General features: G+C 45.8%; 1 protein-coding gene across 3 annotated transcripts in view; it reads left to right on the forward strand.

Moving 5' to 3' along the window:
• Positions 1-21,917, forward strand: part of DTD1 (D-aminoacyl-tRNA deacylase 1) — a 121,174-nt gene that overhangs the window by 13,965 nt on the left and 85,292 nt on the right. For all 3 annotated transcript variants that reach the window (XR_009496780.1, XM_059892572.1, NM_001038104.2), the window contains 2 exons: positions 283-518; positions 7,950-8,056. Coding sequence is in view for 2 of the 3 variants with exons in the window: in XM_059892572.1 (XP_059748555.1) it covers positions 283-518; positions 7,950-8,056 (343 nt within the window). In the remaining variant the exon portion in view is untranslated. The remainder of the gene's footprint in view (positions 1-282; positions 519-7,949; positions 8,057-21,917) is intronic.

Consider the following 21,917-nt stretch of genomic DNA (forward strand, 5'->3'; position numbering starts at 1 on the left):
ACCCATTCAGTATTCTTGTCTGGGAAATCCCATGGACAGAGGAGCCTGGCGGGCTATAGTCAATGGGGTCCAGAAGAGTCTGACACAACTTAGTGACCAGCACTCTCACTTTTTACTGATGAGGCGCAGGGAGGAAAGGAACTTGCCCGAGGTCATCCGTCATGTAGGCGATGGAGCCAGCACAGTGTTCCCCGTCTGCAGAGCACTGGTGACATTTTAGGGGCATGGGTGTGTCTGGGTCTTGCGGGTCTCTAGGTGGCTCTCACCCGGGTTTTCCCCCAGGGTCCGGAAGATCTTAAACCTGCGTGTATTTGAGGATGAAAGTGGGAAACACTGGTCGAAGAGCGTGATGGACAAGCAGTACGAGGTGCTGTGCGTCAGCCAGTTCACCCTGCAGTGTGTCCTCAAGGGGAACAAGCCCGACTTCCACCTGGCCATGCCTGCAGAGCAGGCCGAGTCCTTCTACAAGGGCTTCCTGGAGCAGCTGCGCAAGGCCTACAGGCCGGAGCTCGTCAAAGGTAGGTGGGGTCCCCCAGGGGATAGGGGGGCAGTGTCCCCAGGACATTTTCCAGCAGAGGACCAACAGTCTGCAGATTTCCTTTCCAGAAAGTTCGCTGTTTATACTTATTACTTTTTTTTTAATTGGGGTATAATTGCTTTATAATGTCGTGTTAAGTTTCTGCTGTACAACAACAGTGAATCAGCTATGTGTATATATATGTGGGCTTCCCAGGTGGTTCAGTGGGCAGAACCTCCTGCCAGTGCAGGAGACGTAAGAGATGCGGGCTCGATCCCTGGGTGGGGAAGATCCTTTGGAGGAGGAAATGGCAACCCACTCCAGTATTCTTGACTAGAGAATCCCACGGACAGAGGAGCCTGGTGGGCTACAGTCCATGGGATTGCACAGTCGGACCTGATTGAAGCGACTTAGCACGCACACATACATATATCCCCTCCCTCTTTGACCTCCCTCCCTCCCTACCCCATCCCACCCATCTAGGTTATCACAGAGCCCTGAGCTGAGTGCCCTTGTGCTATATAATAGTTTATTATTTTGTTAAAACCACATTGGAGCCGCTGCCCCTGCCGCTGCCATGTGTGTCTTCTGAAGGCTGCATGGTACCGTTCACCCTTCTCCGTGCTTCTGTCCACGTTTGAGGCGTGTCGCGGCGCAGCAGCGCACAGGATGCAGGGTGCTTTGTTTTGGTTATTCACCCTGCCTGACGAGGAATGCAACTGCCGGCCGCAGAGGGGAGTCGCATGTCCTCTCAAATTTCTAGGAGCCATACTAAAAAAAGGAAAAAGAAACAAGCAAAACTGGTGCGCAGGACATCCCCAGGGTTCTGATTTGACCCCGCAGTCAGTGTAGAGAGTTCCTGATGAGCGTTCTTCTTTCCTGCCTTGTACTGAAGCTTTCTGCTCACTGTGCACCTCGATCCAGGCCCACCCCGTTTCCAGCACTCCGTGGCTGCGTGTGGCTCTCTGCTGGCATGTGAACAGTGTAGACTTAACCGCTGGTTGTGGGAGATGCTATCCAAGCTTCATCGACCAAGAGGGAGCCTAGAAAATGCCTGAGAAGAGTGGGCCTGGTTTGTAGGAGAACTGTGAATCCAACATTATGAATTTTCTTCTGAGGGCCATTCACCTCTAGTCTGTTTTCATGTTTCAGGGGATGAGTTGCATTTAGACTATCCTAGTGTGCCTTTTGGAGAAGGCAATGTTACCCTACTCCAGTACTCTTGCCTGGAAAATCCCATGGATGGAAGAGCCTGGTGGGCTGCAGTCTGTGGGGTCACTAAGAGTCGGACACGACTGAGCGACTTCACTTTCACTTTTCACTTTGATGCATTGGAGAAGGAAATGGCAACCCACTCCAGTGTTCTTGCCTGGAGAATCCCAGGGACGGGGGAGCCTGGTGGGCTACTGTCTATGGGGTCGCACAGAGTCAGACACGACTGAAGCGACTTAACAGCAGCAGCAGTGTGCCTTTTGCTTCAGCTACTGGGAAAGTGTATTTAGCCTCCTTTGGTGATGAACCTCAGGGTGAGACCGCAGGATGACCACTTCTGTGTCTGATCAACCACAACTGTGTCTGCTGCTGCTGTCAGCCTCCTGTAGACATTTAGCTGTTGTCACCAGTTAATTCTGTAGTTTTTCTTGTTCTTTAACTTTCTCTCTCTGGGTTAAATAAACCCAGGTCCCTTTTTTATTGGGCCTGTTTTCAACCATAAGTGATAAATGTCATGACCTGACTCTGGAGTTCTGTAGCAGAACCCCACCTCAAGGGCTGTCAGCTCCTCAGATCGGTCATGTTCAGAGGAGTTTTGTCCCAGCTCCTCACTGGTATTTCTTTAAATTAAATTTTCCTCTTATGTGAAGTGTCCATTTGCCAAAAGGACAGATGGGTTCTATGTGATCAGGACCCTTTCACCTTAAGTCAGGTCCTGCCCTTTACTTGGGTCCTGGTAGAGAAGGAATACACATCCCTCATCTGGGAACATCCCAGTTTAGAATTCCATGGACAAGTCTGGTTGTGGACGTCCACTGGGGTCCTCTGTCCAACATGGCTTTGCTACAAACAAGGTTCTTCCCCCAATTAGGAGTTCAGTGCTTTGAATAATGATGTTTCTTTGCTGAGCCAGGGATTAACTGCTGCCATCATTGTGTCATCTGCCTGCCGTGTAGAATCATCCCATTTCTGAGTAACCTCAGATGTGTTTGAGACTGCACCAAGTTCCTTAGAAGGATGAGCACCAGGAATATCACAGAAGCACGGGAGAGAGCCCTTTCTGTGGGACATGAGTGATGGTTGTCAGGGAACTTGCAGGTGAAAACAAGGCCACTTTCATGGAAGCCCTTCAACACGAGTGTTCCATGTACCCTTAAGTGCTTTGTGTTCCTAAAAACAGCTCTTACTTTTTGAAAAGATGTGTATCTTGTCCAGGTCATTATGTGAAGTGCCTGAAGCAGTGTACTGTAAACACTATAATTTTATAAAGGATCAGAATTAAGCTCATGGGATATGGTACATCAGATCATTCTGATGAAAAGCCAACATGGATGATGCCAGGGGTTTTAATCAGAATTTATTTTCAGCTCCTTTGGGCTTTCAGAGGCCTTACGGTGATCTCCCGTGCCTTGCTTGCTCTTCTGTAGTGGAACAAAGTGCAGGGAGTATGTTTTACACGCTTACTGTCGTTGGGTTAATTTTGAGATTCTGGCTTTCACCTCCAACGTGGAAAGTCCTCTGTGAGCTGAAGGAACATAAAGTGCTGAATACATTTTCTTTCTTGAAAGATTTTCAGGGTCTCTTCAGTGACTTTAAGACAATGTAGTTTAATTTGAAAATTAGAAAATTTAACCCTGATGCCAAGAAATTAAAAAGAAATGTCCAGTTCTTTTGAGATGTAATTGACCTGTAACGCTCTGTTAGGTTTAGTGACTTGACGTATGTATGTACTGTGAAATGACCACAAATTGACATCCATCCCCTCCCAGGTTACATGTCTACATCCCTAAGAGCTGAGTGCCCAAAACACACCAACTTCTTCTAAGTTGCCTAATATCCTTTCCCCATGTAAAATACCCTGCCCTTCTAACCCTCCTGGCTTCATGTGGCATGGTCTCAGGTCCCCAGGGCATCAGGAAACACGATGCTTTGCCCTTCGCTCCTTCACTCTTTGTTCACAAGACGAGTGTGCTGCTCTCATTTCCTGTTACCGCTGTGCCCTGACAGTTTGGATGTGTCCTCCTCCTCCCTGCTTTTGTGCCAGTTGGAAGCTGCCGCCGCCTCTGATTCTGAGAAAGATCTTTCAGAGCCTAGCTCAGGCCTCTCTTTAAGTGCTGTGTTTGGTACCAGTGTTTCATCTTTAACTTTTAGGCATGATTGTGCTGTCATTCTGTTTTAAACTAATGCATCAATGGACTTGTTTACAATGTGATATTTTCTACTAAATCCAGTATTTTCAAGTAAAAACAAACAAAAAATGACTGTCTTCATCACTATTTTGCAGGTCAGGAATCTTGGAAGGGCTTGGGCGGGCTCTTGTCCCAGACCCCGATCAGCCTGAGGGATTTCTTGGCTCAGACGATAAAGAATCGTCCTGCAATGCAGGAGACCTGGGTTCGATCCCTGAGTTGGGAAGATCCCCTGGAGGAGGGCCTGACAACCTACTCCAGTATTCTTGCCTGGAGAATCCCATGGACAGAGGAGCTGGGCGGGCTGCAGTCCATGGGATCACAAAGAGTCGGACATGACTGGGCAACTAACACAGGGACTGCCCTGCCTTCATGGTAGAAACCCGTGGTGGGGTCGACGCTGCCAGGTGGCGGCCACGGTGCTGGCTGGGGCTGGGGATCTGCTTCTGGGATGGCCTCTGTTCATCTTGTTTCTGTGCCCTGCCTCATCTAATTCCCCTGGGCTCCCCATGATGCTTGGCTTCTCTTAGCCCAGCTGTATTGGAGTAGCTGGATTTCTACAATGGTGCCTGGCTTCCCCAACCAGAAGGGGACGCTTCAAGGAGCAGGAAGTGGAAGCGCCAGCCCCACAGACAGGCCTGGAAAGTGGCCTGTGTCATGCCCCACGTGCTGTTGGTTAGGGCAGTTACTCAGCCGCCCGGATTCTGGGGGAAGAGTGGAGACCCGCCTCCAGTGGAAGAAACGTCAGAGTCTGTGACTATCTTTCATCCTCCGCAGTTCACACCTCTGCTGTTCTCAGAGGGTTTTTCTCATCCTCTGCCTTCCCTTCAAATACTTGCTTTGGGGGAGAAACCCAGCGCACAAATCCTCAGTCCTCCCCTCTCTTGCAGAACGAGCCTGAGGCTGAGGGCGCTTTGTGGACACCCCCAACCTGAGTGGGCTTCAGGATGCTGAGTTCTCATGTGGCCCCCTACAACCCCACCCCACCCCCCACCCAGGAGCCTCCATCCTTCAGCTGAATCCTAGAAGTACCGCTTAGCGGGTGTCCTTAACCATTCTCAGAGTTGAGTTCTGAGCATGTGTTGCTTTTATAGTTAGGAAACAAAAATAAATGTGATACCAGAATGGAACAGTTGAAAAGAGGGATCTCCACTCTCCAGCATCTTGTTCCCACTCTTAGCCGTTTTGTGCTCAGTCTAGGAAAGCGCTTACCTGTCAGCTTTGTTCAGCAAATCAGAAGCCTCCACGGGATTAAAAAGAGCTACCTATGTATTCCCTGCAGGTCTGATCCGTGGTGGGTGGCAGAGAGCTAGAGGAATGTGGAAGGTTGTTTAAGGAATGCAGGAGACTTCTGACTGTCCTCCACCCCTCATCCCGACCCATATTCCCTCTGGGCATGTCCCAGCCCTGACAAGTTCATCTTGCAGAAAAGTGCCCAAAGGAGGAAGACCATGTTGAGTCTTTCCTTCATGGTTAGGGTTTAATTTTTTTATGGGTTTGCTTAATTTTCTTCTCTTTTTACTATTAATACTTAAAACATTTTCATCACATGCGTAAACTTTCAGTGGAAGCCTGTGTTACGTACTTTGGCCAGTGCTACGATGCCAGAGGCGTTACTGTTCATGTAAATCTAGGAATTCTCGATGGGGGAATCACATCTTTGTTGAGATCTGAATCTGTAGACCCCGAGTCCATGAAGTTTTTTAAACTGTTCCTGCTTCCCCTGCTGAAAGATTTAAACTTCTCCTTTCATGCTGAGTCGTTTCCTGTCTTTGGATGGTGACAAGGGTGAAAGGAGTTTCTTTCCACCTATACCTGTGACTTATCTTTTTAAAATTGCCTTTAGGGACTTCCCTAGTGGTCTAGTGGCTAAGACTCTGAGCTCCCAATGTAGGGGGCCGGAGTTTGATCCCGGGTCAGGGAACTAGATCTCATGTGCCGCCCCTGAGAGTTCATATGTCACTACTAAAGATCTTGCATGATGCGAGGAAGATCAAAGAGCCTGCGTGCTGTAACTAAGACCTGGTGCAGCCAAATGAATACCTACATACACACATAGATATATATATAAAAAAAAGAGTGACCAGTTTTCCTGCATGCTGATTTGCTGGGCTCTGGGCTGGTGCCCTGCCTGTACTCACGTGCACGTTCCTTGTGGTGGCCGGTCATCCTGAAAGACACCGGGCCACAGAGAGGCAGGGTGTGGCTTCCTGGTGGAGGTCGGCAGGCTTTCAGGCATTGACATCAGGGGCGTGGACATCAGCCTTTCTCGGTACATGGAGCACTGTGGTTTGGGGCTGGTAGGGCCCTTGGACCTTGCGGGGTTGGCCCCAGTGGGGAGTGTTGCTGCTGGAAACATGTGGGACTTATATTTCAGAGCAACCTGATTATATCACCACTGGAGCCCAGATGTAGTTTTGTAGATATGTTCCTGCCTTTTGACATTATTATTTTTTTTTTAATGTTTTTATTTTTCCTAACCATTGTAAGTTTTCTTGGGGGCTTTACTCTGTGAGCTGGACTGGGAAAAAAATATATTACCATTTTAAGACTTCTTGAAACATGTCTTTGGATTTATTGTCTGTACCAGTGGAAAGGCGCACAATAGTTCTGTTCTTAACTGAAGAAAAACAGGCAAAGAAAATAAATTTCTTGCTACTTAGAATGATAAACGGGGTGAAGCATATGCTGTATATCCTGGCAACAGAAATTCAAGGTCGGAAATAATTCCTTTCCTCCTGAGCCTGCCTTCAGCTTCCCTGAGGAGAGCTGCGGCTGAAAGTTGCTCCTAATTGTAGCCATAATTTTTAGCCTGCAATTAAACACATGATTTCCTTCCCAGCTGATGTCTTTTTAGCTCCTGACAAGGGTAGCACAAAAGCTCTGTGGATCTGAACGGCCACTTTAATCTAAGTGGAGGCCACAGGAAGCCACCGTCATCTGAGCATGACTGGTGCCCAGCGGGAACTAGATCCATGTCGCCTCTAAAAATGGGGAGCAGCTTGGCTTCTCTTAGTTGCCCGCGCCACTGCCCGAGCCTGTTCTGCCGGGACCCTCCATGAGGTCATGGATCATTGGAGGGGCCCCTTGCTGCTGTGGTGGCTCTGGTGTCCGGGGGTCCCAGCACTGAGCCGTTCTGGAGGGGGGAGCCCAAGGGGCTCCTGGGCTGCCCTTCTCCTTGGCCTGTCCCCCAGAGGTGGTCCGTCCTGTGAAAGGTGCTCCATGTGAAGTGAGGGCTCCTCCCCAGGGGACTGTGGGGACCACCGGAGTGAAGAACCAAGCAGGTGTCCCTCCTCCACGTCTTGAGAGCCCATCTTGAGCTGCAGTGCACCGTGACCCCCAGGGATGGGCAGGCAGTCATGGTCCCTCAGACCATGATGCGGAGAGCAGACCCTGACTCTGCACACAGGAGCATTCCCCTGCTCCTCGAACTTGGATCTCAACCTCGGTCCTCTCGCTGGTCTCCGTGTGTTGCAGGAGGGACGCAGAGGCCTCAGAGCTGGCTGGGGCCCTGAATCCCGTGGCCTTTGAAGTCCTGTGCCCTGCGGAGCCTCCTCCAGGGAGCCCCTCTCACTCCTTGTCCATCCTCTAGGGAGGGGCTGGGGACCTCTCGCCCTTCTCTGGCCTTCAGGGTCAGGATTCTCAAGGTCAAACAGTGCTGTGTCATCAGCAGACTGTGCCCATCTGTCCCCCCATGAGACCCCAGGTCATAAACACTGGGCTGTCTGCCCCAAAATGGAATTCCAGAGTTGTGGTGTTGGTTCAACTTGAATTTTACCAAATTCTTTGCCCTCTAAAGTGTTCATACACTTCATGTCCTCATGGCTTCACAGTCCTGTTAACCCATGATTTCCCCAGCCGCCCACTTGCCAGGGCTGCAGGGCGTGCAGGGCCCCTCTGATGTGTGTGGTCTTGTGTCTCCCTTATTCTGGGGCTGGCCGGCCCTGCTCCCAGGTTTCCGATTGAACTGATCGCGGAGAGCCTTAACCTGAGGTCTCCACCTGTCGTGATGGCTGCCATTGCTCTTACAGATGGCAAGTTCGGCGCCTACATGCAAGTTCACATTCAGAACGACGGGCCTGTGACCATAGAACTGGAATCTCCAGCCCCTGGTGCTGCTGCCTCCGACCCGAAGCAGGTAAGCCCAGAATCAGGGGCTGGTCAGTCTCCTGGGAGCCAGGGACACCTTCTGGCTTTGACTTAGTTCCTGGAGCTTGTCTCAATCTGGGGTGGAGACAACTCTTCATTGCAGGAACCTAGGGTTTTGTTTTCCTACATCCGTTCCCAAGAACACACCTATTGTCCTGCATCTCCTCTGTGCTATGGCCTGGCCACCTCCTGACTCAGAATCCGTGGCACTGCCCAGTCCCTCCTCCGAGCAGCTCTTGGGTAGGGCTGTGGCACCCGCTGGCCACTGGGTGGCAGCAGTGGAGCGGCATAGCTCCCCTTGTCCACAGCTCCGGTACCCGAGTGTGGAGTGTATGTGGAGTGGGTTTATCCCAGGTGTGGGTACATGTGCTACCAGAGGTTCTTTCTGAATCCTGTTTCCTAAAGCAATGTCTGACCTGGATTTGCTGCCAACTCTGTCAGCCTTCAGAAAAAATTTAATTCAAACAGAAAAAGGAAATCTGTGCTAGCCCTTGTGTGCTGTGGGCTTCTGGTAGGTGCTTAGTGCTTCTGAAGGCTGTGATTAACGCAACCACTTAGTGACCTTTGAGAGGCATGTGGGCAGGAGGCGTGAGAGCTCAGGAGGTAGTTCCGTCTTCCTCCCCTGCTTCTAGGACGCCATGAAAAGAAGGCTATGGGGGCTGGGGGGAGCATTATATAAACCTGAAGCTCTGTGCCCTGTTCAGAGTCACCATTTCTAAGGGGAACAGAGCCTTTCTTTCTCGTTACTGATTTTCATTGGGCAGGTATGCTCGGTATCTGCTAGCCTTAATCCAAGCTGCTGGTTCTCAGCCTCTGACATGCAGCAAAGTAATGGGAGAAATCAATATTCCCACTGCCTGGCTGCACCCAGACCAATGACACAGATTCTTTGGGGTCGGGTCAGAGGAGGTTCTGGTCTGAAGCCACGATTGGAACCACGAGTGTGAGCTGCAGAGGGAGGGACCCGCGCCCTGGCCTGTGCCTTGATGGGGTCTGTTACCTCGAACGTCTAAGGGCTGGCCAGATCACTTGCAGACAAAATACCAGACTCCTTGCTCAAAAAGCAGGAAAAAGTGCCTGTAAAGTTACTACAAAGGTCCAAGTATGGATGTGAGAGTTGGATCATAAAGAAAGCTGAGCACCAAAGAACTGATGCTTTTGAACTGTGGTGTTGGAGAAGACTCTTGAGAGTCCCTTGGACTTCAAGGAGATCCAACCAGTCTATCCTAAAGGAGATCAGTCCTGAATATTCATTGGAAGTGCTGAAGCTGAAACTCCAATACTTTGGCCACCTGATATGAAGAACTGACTCCTTGGAAAAGACCCTGATTCTGGGAAAGATTGAAGGTGGAAGGAGAAGGGGATGACAGAGGGTGAGGTGGTTGGATGGCATCACCAACTCAATGGACATGAGTTTGAATAAGCTCTGGGAGTTGGTTATGGACAAGGAAGCCCGGTGTGCTACAGTCCATGGGGTCGCAAAGAGTTGGACATGACTGAGTGACTGAACTGAACTGAAAGTTACTACAGTGTAAAGCTTTTTACTTTCATCCATAGTCTCTGGACTTACCGTGCTTTTTATTTGCTATTTAATACCATTCTAACCAAAGACAAAGTAAAAACTTATATTATTGACGTGAATTTATCATTTCTCTTTATATTGTCCAAACCATTAAAAAAATATTTTGTCTTTTAGTTGATTTACAAGTATAGTTAATTTCTGGTGTATGGCATAGTGATTCAACTTTACATATATATATTGTTTTCCATTCTCTTTTCCATTATGGTTTGTCATAGGATATTGAGTATAGTTCCTGTGCCATACAGTAGGACCTTGTTGTTTATTCATTCTATATATAATAGTCTGCATCTGCTGACCCCAGACTCCTCCTCCATCCCTCCTCTACTCCCTCCCCCTTGGCAACCACAAGTCTGTTCTCTGTGTCTGTGAGACTGTCTGTTCCGTAGGTAAGTTCATTTGTGCCATATTTTAGATTCCACATATAAGGGATATTATATGGTATTTGTCTTTCTCTCTCTGACCCACTTCACTTAGTATGATAATCTCCAGGTCCATTCATGTTGCTACAGATGACATGATTTCCATTCTTTTTTATGGCTGAGTAATGGACATGGAACAACGGACTGGTTCCAAATAGGAAAAGGAGTACGTCAAGGCTGTATACTGTCACCCTGCTTGTTTAACTTATATGCAGAGTACATCATGAGAAACGCTGGGCTGGAAGAAGCACAAGCTGGAATCAAGATTGCCAGGAGAAATATCAATAACCTCAGATATGCAGATGACACCACCCTTATGGCAGAAAGTGAAGAGGAACTCAAAAGCCTCTTGATGAAAGTGAAAGTGGAGAGTGAAAAAGTTGGCTTAAAGCTCAACATTCAGAAAACGAAGATCATGGCATCCGGTCCTATCACTTCATGGGAAATAGATGGGGAAAAGTGGAAACAATGTCAGACTTTATTTTTCTGGGCTCCAAAATCACTGCAGATGGTGACTGCAGCCATGAAATTAAAAGACACTTACTCCCTGGAAGGAAAGTTATGACCAACCTAGATAGCATATTGAAAAACAGAGATGTTACTTTGCCAACAAAGGTCTGTCTAGTCAAGGCTATGGTTTTTCCAGTGGTCATGTATGGATGTGAGAGTTGGACTGTGAAGAAAGCTGAGCGCCGAAGAATTGATGCTTTTGAACTGTGGTGTTGGAGAAGACTCTTGAGAGTCCCTTGGACTGCAAGGAGATCCAACCAGACCATTCTAAAGGAGATCAGCCCTGGGTGTTCTCTGGAAGGAATGATGCTAAAGCTGAAACTCCAGTACTTTGCCCACCTCATGTGAAGAGTTGACTCATTGGAAAAGACTGTGATGGTGGGAGGGATTGGGGGCAGGAGGAAAAGGGGACGACTGAGGATGAGATGGCTGGATGGCATCACCAACTCAATGGACATGAGTTTGAGTGAACTCTGGGAGTTGGTGATGGACAGGGAGGCCTGGCATGCTGCAATTCATGGGGTCTTAGAGTCGGACATGACTGAGAGACTGAACTGAACTGAACTGAATACTCCTTTATACACACACACACACACACACACACCAGTTCTTCTTTATCCACTTCTCTATCAATGGACATTTAGGTTGCTTCCTGGTCTTGGCTACTGTGAATATTCAGTGCTGTTGTGAGCATTGAGGTGAATGTATCTTTTTGAATTACAGTTTTCTCCAGATGCATGCCCCAGAGTAAGGCTGCTGGATCATGTGATAACTCTCTTTTTCGTTTTCTGAGGAACCTTCACACTATTCTCCATAGTGGCTGTACCAACTTATATTCCCAACAACAATTTAGGAGGATTCCCTATTCTCCACACCCTCTCCAGCATTTATTGTTGGAGATATTTTGAGATGGCCATTCTGATTGGTGTGAGGTGATACCTCACTGGACTTCACATTTCTCTAATAATTAGCAATGCTGAGCATCTTTTCGTGTGTCTGTTGTCTTATGGAGCATACTTGGCCTTCCTAGATGTAAAATGTAATATTACAGTGTCACAGTAATGAAAACAGATGGTCCTGGCTGAGCAAGAGAGAAACCCGTCACCGAGGAGATGAGAGGCCTGAAAGGGAGCCTGATTATTGATGAGAAGTTTGGTTTGTAATAAAGATGGTGTTTCAGATCAGGTCAAGAAGTGGATTCTCATCAAAGGTGTTATGAGAACTGGCTGGTTAGTTTTAAAAATTGAACACAGTGGAGATCTGTGAACTTACGTGGAAAACTCCAAAGAATACATGCAATGTGATTCCAGTTATATAAACCTAAGACTGTCGGTTGGTATGTAACTCATTTATCTGTCTCCCACTCTCTGGATCTGCTGTCTCTAATACATTCTGGTACAGAGAAAGTTTATATGTTTTTTAAAAATTGAGGGACTTCTCTGCTGGGCCAGGGATTAAGAATCCATTTTGTGATGCAGGGGACATGGGTTTGATCCCTGGTCGGGGAACCAAGATCCCACATGCCATGGAACAAGTGCATGCTAAGTTGCTTCAGTTGTGTCCAGTTCTTTGAGATCTGTGAACCGTAGTCCTCCAGGCTCCTCTCTCCATGGGTTCTCCAGGCAAGAATACTGGAGTGGGTTGCCATGCCCTCCTCCAGGGGATCTTCCTGACAGGGATTAAACCCACATCTCTTGTGTCTCCTGCCTTGGCACATTCTTCACCACCTGGGAAGATCAGTTTAACTTATAAGGGGCTTCTAATAATGTGAGAGGTAATCAGCTCAATAGCCAAATAGTCTGCTTGTTTACAGGTTGGTCAGACCTGGATTCATAAACTTTTAATGTGCCTTCTCTCTGTGCCTGGTAGCTCTGCTCTTCTTTCTAGATGTTTCTTTTGTTTTTTCTTTAAAGGAAGTGTTGAACTATATATAAAATGAGACACTAATGAGAACCTACTGTATAGCACAGGGTTCTCTACTCAATACTCTATAACGGCCTGGATGGGAAAAGAATCTAAAAAAAGAAAGAGTGGGTATATGTGTATGTATAACTGATTCACTTTGATGTACACTTGAAAGTAATACAACTTGGTAAATCAACTATCAGATTAGATCAGATCAGTCGCTCAGTCGTGTCCGACTCTTTGCGACCCCATGAATCGCAGCACGCCAGGCCTCCCCGTCCATCACCAACTCCTGGAGTTCACTGAGACTCATGTCCATCGAGTCAGTGATGCCATCCAGCCATCTCATCCTCTGTCGTCCCCTTCTCCTCTTGCCCCCAATCCAAATTGGAAGAAAAAAAAGTGTTGAGAATGTTGTTTTTCTGTTTGTTTTTTTTTTTTAATGTGTAATCTAAAAGTAAACCTCACTTTTGAAAAATGAAATTATTCCACCTGAAGGAGGATTATAGTACATAGCAGATGATCATTGTTAATAGAAACACAGTTGAGAACTAATGGTTTCTGAGCTTTGTATCCGTGCTTGTGGACCCTCAAGTACCACAAGACGGGGGGAAGCTCGATTCTGCCCTTGACTGACTTGTTCAAGGTCATGGGACGTGGCTACTAAGTAAACGAACTGGGTTCCAGTAGAAGACAGTCTTTCAGGTCATCCTGTCTAAGGTTTCTTCTGACGCAACTTCCTTAACTGCCATCTTTCTGATCTATAATATGATCTGTTCAAAGAAATGAAGCCTCAGCACCTCTCAGATCAGTGGGTGGAACTTGGTCCTCTAGGAGTCAGCTGATCTAGAAATGGGTTCGTGTCCTTGCCATTGACCTTCAGTTCACTTGTAATTGCACTGAGGTTTACAGGTCTGTGTGTTCTTGTTTTCCCTGAACGTTGGATGGTGTTGAGCAGAATCCCTTGGTACAGGCTTGCAAAGCCATCCTTCAGGGCTTACTCATCCTGTTGTATTTTTCCAGGTTCTGGGAATCACTGGCCTGTCTCCAGAGCCTTTGTATGTCACAGTTAGAAACATGGTCTGTGTTTGACAGGTGGGAAACAATTTTGTTGAGTAAAAGGTTAGATTCATAAGGGAGACATGGAAATCAAAGTGTCTTACAATGTTAACCTCCTATTTTGACCATTAATCGATATTAACAGTGTCTTTTTGTTAAGGTTATATTATCGATTTATTTTATTGATAGAGGTATAATTAATATATGATGTTAGTTTCAGTTATACAACATAGCAATTCCACATTTAAATACATTACTGAATGATCACCGTGATAATTCTAGTAACCATCTGTCACCATACAAAATTACAGTATTATTGACTATATTCCTTACTATGTATATTATGTTCCTGTGACTTAGTTATTTTATAACTGGGAATTTGTTTCTTGGTCTTCACTTCCTTTTCCCACCTCCCTCCCTTTCTGGCAGCTACCAGTTTGTTCTCTGTATCTACGATCTGTTTCTGTTTTGCTTTGTTTGTTTTTTAGAGTCCACATTTAAGTTAGATCATGTGGTATTTGTCTTTCTCTGCCTGACTTATTTCACTTAGCATGATAACATCTAGATCCATTCATGTTGTTGCAAATGGCAAGATTTCATTCTTTTTTTTATGGCTGATTAATATCCCATTGTGTATTTATAACCACATCATCTTTATTCATTCATACATTGATGGGCACTTGGGTTACTTCCATATCTTGCGTATTGTAAATGATGCTGCAGTGAACATAGAGGTGCATAGATCTCTTTCAATTCGTGTTTTGTTTTCTTTGGGTATATATCCTGAAGTGAAATTGCTGGATCTTATGGTAGTTCTATTGATTTTTTGAGACATCTCCAGACTATTTTCCATAGTGACTGCACCAGTTTACATCCCCACCAACAGTGCATGAGGGCTCCCTCATGCACTCTCCCTCTTGGCCACACTCATATGGTCAGTTCATCTCTGAAAAGGAAGCAGGAATATAAAGTGGGAAATTGTCTCTTCAATAAATGATGTTAGGAAGACTGGACAGCTGCATGTAAAAGAATGAAACTAGCCCATTTTCTTATACCAAAATATGATTTTTTCTTACACAAAAATAAACTCAAATGGGTTAAAAACTTAATCATAAACCATAAAAGTAGAAGAAAATAGGCAGAACATACATATATATATTATATATTTGTATATTTATATATATACAAATATATTTTTGGATCTGTCTCCTCAGGCAAGGGCAACAAAAGCAAAAATAAGCAAATTGGACTGTATTAAACTAGAAAGCTTTTGCATGGTGAAGGAAACTGTCAGCAAAATGAAAAGGCCACCTGCTGAATGGGAGAAGAATTTGCAAATGACATATCTGATAAGGGGTTAGTATCCAGAGTCTATACAGAAATTATGCAACTCAGTATCTACAAAACAGTTGATTAAAAAGTGGGCAGAGGACCTAAACTGACATTTCTCCAAAGAAGGTATCCAGATGGCCAATAGACATATTAAAAGATGCTCCACACCTCTAGTCATCAGGGACATGCAAATTATAACCACAATGAGACATCATTTCACACCTGTCAGAATAGCTGTCATCAAAAAGCAGATAACTAGCTTTGGCACTTACTAGTTTAAAAGCTACATTACTAGTTTAATTATGAGTTGGGATATGAATAAATGTTTATGAACCATACTTCCATATTTTGACTTTAATTTGTAATTTAAAGTTATTTCAAAGCTTGTTTTTGTTTATTAATTTGTTTCACTATATTTTGATATTCCACTTAAATTTAATTCCAGTAACAACAGAACAGGAACTGAGTCTTAGGGTCTACAGCATAGTCTAGAAAATGTGGCTCCACTGGGAATGCTTCTTTCTCAGTATTTTGTGTTTTCAGGCCAGGTCATGCACTGTCAAGTTAATCTCGATCCAGACTGCTTCCATCACCATTGAACTGACGTGAGTGCTTTAGTGAACAAATGAGTTAATCGCAGCCCATTCCAGCCACTGATACAAATGCTTGAGAAGTTGCTTTATCTGCTTGGGTTAGTGGTCTTGCCTCTTTCAGTGAGCATAGTCTTTTCTGTTTATTGCAAAGGTTAGTCACTTTTAATTATGGCAATTGTTCTGAAATTGACATTTTTAAAGTTTTATGCCATAGGAAACGTTGAGCTCACATAAATAGGATACGGTGACAAATCCCCATGTACTTGGCATCCTACACCAGTGGCTGTCACCCATCACAGAGAATTCACACCTTACGGGTGTCCCTGTGCGTGGCCAGCTGTGGGCAGTGCTGATTGAGGTCCAGCTGGAGAGCCATGTGGGCAGAGCACACATCTAGGGGTAGAGGGTGGGGACCACAGAGAACAGGTCATTGAGTGGCTGTATTCTTTCCTTGTTTGAAGGGCATTTAGTTAAAATTGTTTTTTTCCTAATACAAATGGGCAGTGTGTTAGTATACACGCTCGTATGTAAATTTTTTCCTGCTTGTGTGAGTGTTTCTGTTGGATGATGGAGGAAACGTGTACGTATGAGAGCAGCTTTGCATACTTTCATCTTCCCCGTAAACATATCATAACCTGCTACATTTTAGAACTTCCTTGCTCTTTTTTTTCAAAGTTCTAGCTTAATTATTCTCTGAATGGAAGTATCTTTATTGGAACTGTCTTAAGAAATGCTAGGGACTTTCAGGGTGGTCCAGTGGCTATGACTCCATGCTCCCTATACAGGGGGCCTAGGTTCGATTTCTGGTCAGAGCACTAGATCCCACGTGCTGCAACTAAAGGGCCTGCATACGGTAACTAAGACCCAGCCAAATAAGTAAATAAAAGAAATGCCGTCTGCCACAGGAGACACTCATATGTCTCCGTAGCTTCACACAGTAAAAGTTACTGGCCCCAAAACACAGACTAGGTTGGTAGGGGTCTACTCCATTTGCTGACTCAGGGACCCAGGCTCCCCCAGCTTATAACACTGGCCTGCTGTGCAGGAGGGGAGAAGGATGGAGACCCCTTATCAGCAGTTGCTGGTCACCTCTGCTCACGTGTCTCTTGGGACCACTCACTTCGTGGGCTTGCGCTCAGATGTTGGGTGAGCACCATAACTGTGCCCGTCCTCCAGCCCTCAAGGAGGGGGACTTTGTATATTTGACCACTCTTAAGCTCCAGCTCCATGTTTGCCCGTCCAAACACTTAAAGTCTTCACCACCAACCACTGCACTTAAGGGAAAGGAGGTTTGAAATCAAACCTAGACTTTCTTTCTGTCTCAGGTCCCTCCTTAACTTTGGCCCTTCAAGCTGGGTCCTGTGTAAAGAAAGGTAATTCAACAAAATATTTTTTTAATTGAAGTGTAGTTGACTTATAGTGTCGTTTTGATTTCTGCTATACAGCAGAACCTTGTTGTCCAACGATTTTGTATATAATAGTTTACATCGGCTAATCCCAAGCTCCCACTCCATTCCTCCCTCACCCCTGTCTCTCTTGGCAGCCATAAGTCTATTCTCTGTGTCTGGGAGTCTCTTTTGTAGATAAGTTCATTTGTGTCCTATTTTAGATTCCACATGTAAGTGATACATGATATTTGTCTTTCTTTGTCTGGCTTACTTCACTTGGTATGATCATCTCTAGGTCCATCCATATTGCTGCAAATGGCATTATTTCATTCTTTTTTAGGGCTGAGTAGTATTCCATTGCTATTGATACTAAATTTCTAATAATGAAATGCTTGTCGTGCTTTATGTCTTTGCGCACCTGTATGCAATGACATCTCAGATTAGATAGGAATAGAGGTCTAACTGTACCCCTCCCCCTTTTTTGGTTCTTGTTGTTGTTCACTCTCTAAGGAAATGGCAACCCACTCCAGTGTTCTTGCCTGGAGAATCCCAGGGATGGGGGAGCCTGGTGGGCTGCCATTGATGGGGTCGCACAGAGTTGGACATGACTGAAGCGACTTAGCAGTAGCAGCAGCAGCAAGTCGTGTCCAACTCTTTATGACCCCATGGACTGCAGCACACCAGGTTTCCTTGTCCTTCACTGTCTCACAGAGTTTGCTCAAAGTCATGTCCATTGGGTCAGTGATGCCATCCAACCATCTCATCCTCTGTTTCCCCCTTGTCCTCCTGCCTTCAGTCTTTCCCAGCGTCAGGGTCTTTTCCAGTGAGTTGGCTCTTTGCATCAGGTGGACAGAATATTGGAGCTTCAGCTTCAGCATCAGTCCTTCCAGTGAATATTCAGGGTTGATTTTCTTTAGGATTGACTGGTTTGATCTCCTTCCAAGGGACTCTCAAAAGTCTTCCCCAGGACTGCAGTTCAAGAGCATCAGTTCTTCGGTGCTCAGCCTTCTTTATGGTCCAAGTCTCACATCTGTACAGTAATGCATCCAACTACTGGAAAAACTATGGCTTTGACTAGACAGACCTTTGTCAGCAAATTGATGTCTCTGCCTTTTAGTATGCTATCTAGGTTGGTCATAGCTTTTCTTCCAAGGAGCAAGCGTCTTTTAATTTCATGGTTGCAGTCACTATTGGCAGTGATTTTGGAGCCCCAAGAAAATAAAATCTAGCTGCTGCGTCTGTTTTTTCCCATCTATTTGCTGTGAAGTGATGGGACCACATGCCATGATATTAGTTTTTTGAATGTCGAGTTTTAAGCCAACTTTTTCACTCTCCTCTTTCACCCCCGTCAAGAAGCTCTTTAGTTCCTCTTCACTTTCTGCAGTTAGAGTGGTAACGTCTGCATATCTGAGATTGTTGCTATTTCTCTGAGCAATCTTGATTCCAGCCTGTGATTCATGCCCTTTTTTGGTTCTATTTTCCCTTTAAACAGATGTAAAACAACTGTCTGGTCACTACTTTCTTGTCACATGGCTGAACTGATACAGCTGCTTCAGATAGTACGCTGTGGCTCAGGGAGGCTAAATAATAAATTAACTTTCTTTTTATGGCTCTTACTTCAAAATCATTTTTATTGCTTTCGGTATGTGCCGGGAATGGGGAATAAAGGGCTAGGGGGAGGAGTCCTGCCTCGGTAGGAATGATGTGTCTCTGGCTTTGCCCAGTGGTCTGGTCCTCCCAGTTCCCTGGCCGTTTGTCATCCTGCTTGGGTCAGAAGGGCAGTGCTAACCCCTCTGAGAAGTGGTTTTCCTTTGACAAGGTCTTAATAGGGCTGGCGTCCCAAAGACATCTTGTTTTCATGATCCAATTTGGGAGAAAAGTTTCCCAGAAAGTGTTTGACAGTAATTGACTAAGTACCTTGAACTATGCTCCTTTCAAAATGGATTGTGCGTGTAATTTAGTAAATCAAAATATTTATTTTTTTAAAAAACGTTTCAGAACAGCATTGCTTCTGGGATCCGAGCTCATTTTCTGTTTGTTCTTTTCCAATTAAAAATACTTTACTGTGAGTTATTTAGGACAAGTAAGAGGAGTAAGACAGGAGACACTGGTACATCCACTTTCCAGCATAAGAAAGCATTCTCCTTACTTGGAGATTCTTGCAAACATTCCAGTGAAGAGGGGGGACTGGCCATCTTAAAGCCCCTCGTGCCAGCGTCTTCTGATTGAATATGGGTAGCTGGGCCCAGCTACCTGCTGCTTCTCCTACTGCCCCCTCGAGGGGAAATCCACCAGCCCAGGTTGAGTCTGCAGTGATGCAGTGCCGGGGGAGCAGACTCAGAAAATGACTTCCTGCGATTTCTCTGTAGATGAATTTTAGTATTTAACACAAGGTTTATAGGGGCTTCTCAGGTGGCGCTTGTGGTAAAGAACTTGCCTGCCAGTGCATGAGACTTAAGATACGCGGGTTCAGTCCCTGGGTTGGGAAGATCCCCTGGAGAAAGGCATGGCAACCCACTCTAGTATTCTTGTCTGGAGACTCCCATGGAGAGAGGAGCCTGGTGGGCTACACTCCATGGGGTAGCAAAGAGTTGGACATGAGTGAAGCGACTTGGTGTGCATGCATGTGAAGTTTACATGGTGATCTTCCCCCTCTTTTGCCAGGGCTGTGGCGATGCTGGCGCTCAGTAAGCCAGTGAGGCAGTGCAGGGTCTAGATCTGGCCCCTTTCCCCCACCTGCTTCGCCACCGCTCCTCCACCTGTCTTTATGTCTGTCCATCCATTCACCCATCTATCCATTCACCCACCCATCCAGCTTAGCATTTGACAAGGTACAAACAGTAAGGCTCAACCTTTGCTGCCTTCCTTTGCAAAGGTTACTTTGTAGTCTGAAATCTAAAAATGAAATAAAAGTCAATTTTCATACTCTTTTCAATAACTTTGAAATATCTTTACAAAAGAATGCATGTGGTCTATAGGGTTTCTTTTTATAGTCTCTTACATGTTCCTTGCAAAAATGTATCTGTTCAGACTTTTTATTTTGGAGTGATCTTAGAACTTGAAAAGAAGTTACCACAATGATAATAAGTTTCTTTCTCTAGCCTCTCCTGTATTCAGATCTTACATGAACACAGCATAGTTATCAAAAGTAAGGAATTAACATGGGTACAATATGATGAACTAATCTGAACTCTAAAGTGAATTTCTCTAGTTTTCCCACTTTTCTGTGCTGGGGTCTTCTCTGAGATCCAGGTTTCATCAGTCATGTCTCTTTGGTTTCCTCCAATCTGGAACACTGCCTCAGTCATATTTGTATTTTATATGTTCATGTTGTATTTTTGAAAATGTATATATCTGAGTTGGTAGAAATTCTTTGAACATATTTTGTTTACAGCCTCAGGATGGCTGGGGCCAAGGAGGGGCCGACCGGCTTCTCCTTCTGGACGTTCGTGCTCAGGTCGATCCAGGCCAGACCCCAGAAAGCCCCGATTTCACTTTTGAGGCCTGTGCCTAGGAAACCACCCTTCCTCTGGGTAGTGGACTGCTTCTAGTGTGGTCCTCCCTAGGGCTCTGTGCTCTAGAAACATCCGGGACCAAGGCTGTGGAGAATGTGCACAAAGGTGCTCTGTATTTACACACCGGGCTCGCTGCTGGGTGCAAATCTGTGCTGGTGGTGGGTGGGTGGCAGAGAGGAGGGAGGGCAGTGTTCATTCTAGAGTTTTCTGTAAAAGTGAGTTACCTGAAGTCAGAAAGAGAAAAATGAATATCTCTTATTAACGCCTGTATGTGGAACCTAGAAAAATGGTATGTGCGTGTTAAGTCACTTCGGTCATGTCCGACCCCATGGATGGTAGCCTGATAGGTTCCTCTGTCCGTGGGATTCTCCAGGCAAGAATACTGAAGTGGGTAGCCATTCCTTTCTCAAGGGGATCTTCCCGACTCAGGGATCAACCACACCGTGTCTCTTACGTCTCCTGCATTGTCAGGAGGATTCTTTACCACTAGCACCATCTGGGAAGCCCAGAAAAATGGTATAGATGGGCTTATCTGCAAAGCAAAACAGATGTAGAGGACAAGTATGGACACCAGGCGGGGAAAGGGGAGGGATGAATAGGGAGACTGAGATAACATATGCACACTACCGATGCTATGTATGAAGTAGATAGCTAATGACAACCTACTGTGTAGCACAGGGAACTCTGCTCTGTGGTGACGTGAATGGGAAGGAAATCCAAAAAAGAGGGGATATGTGTATATATCGGAGAAGGCAATGGCACCCTACTCCAGTACTCTTGCCTGGAAGATCCCATGGATGGAGGAGCCTGATAGGCTGCAGTCCATGGGGTCGCTGAGGGTGGGACACGACTGAACGACGTCACTTTCACTTTTCATTTTCATGCATTGGAGAAGGAAATGGCAACCCACTCCAGTATTCTTGCCTGGAGAATCCCAGGGACAGAGGAGCCTGGTGGGCTGCTGTCTCTGGGGTCGCACAGAGTCGGACACGACTGAAGCGACTTAGTAGCAGCATGTATATATATAGCTGATTCACTTTGCTGGACAGCGGAAACTAATATAATATTGCAAAGCAACTATACTCTGATAAAAATCAATAAAAAAGAAAAAGGGAGTTTCCTGGATTCTGGAGGTGTGCCCAGCTTTTTGTGTATTCAAGTCAAGCATCGCAGTATGTGTGTGCATGTGTGTGCATGTGCTTATGAAATGGACACACAGCCACACACACGCAGAGAGATGGACATCAAGAGGCCAGGGCTTGCCCAGCATGCAGGCTTCTCTGAGTTATAGGACCTGCAGCATTAATCCTGAGACGGTCCCAGCAAACTTCGAAGGACATGCCCAAGGCAGAAAGGCTTCAAAATTCTCCAGCAAAACACAGGGAGGAAGTTGACAAGACTCATGAAGTGCCAATAATCTTAATTTTTAAAAGTTTTTTAAAAATAAGAACTTCTGTATAAAGGGACATGAGCCAATGGCAGAAGACGATGACCAGAAACTTCACTCCAGGGCTCTTGGGTCACACCAGCCCCACCACTTTCTGCCT

This window comes from Bos taurus, chromosome 13, assembly GCF_002263795.3.
Source record: "Bos taurus isolate L1 Dominette 01449 registration number 42190680 breed Hereford chromosome 13, ARS-UCD2.0, whole genome shotgun sequence".
In the NCBI taxonomy this organism is placed as follows: Eukaryota; Metazoa; Chordata; class Mammalia; order Artiodactyla; family Bovidae; genus Bos; species Bos taurus.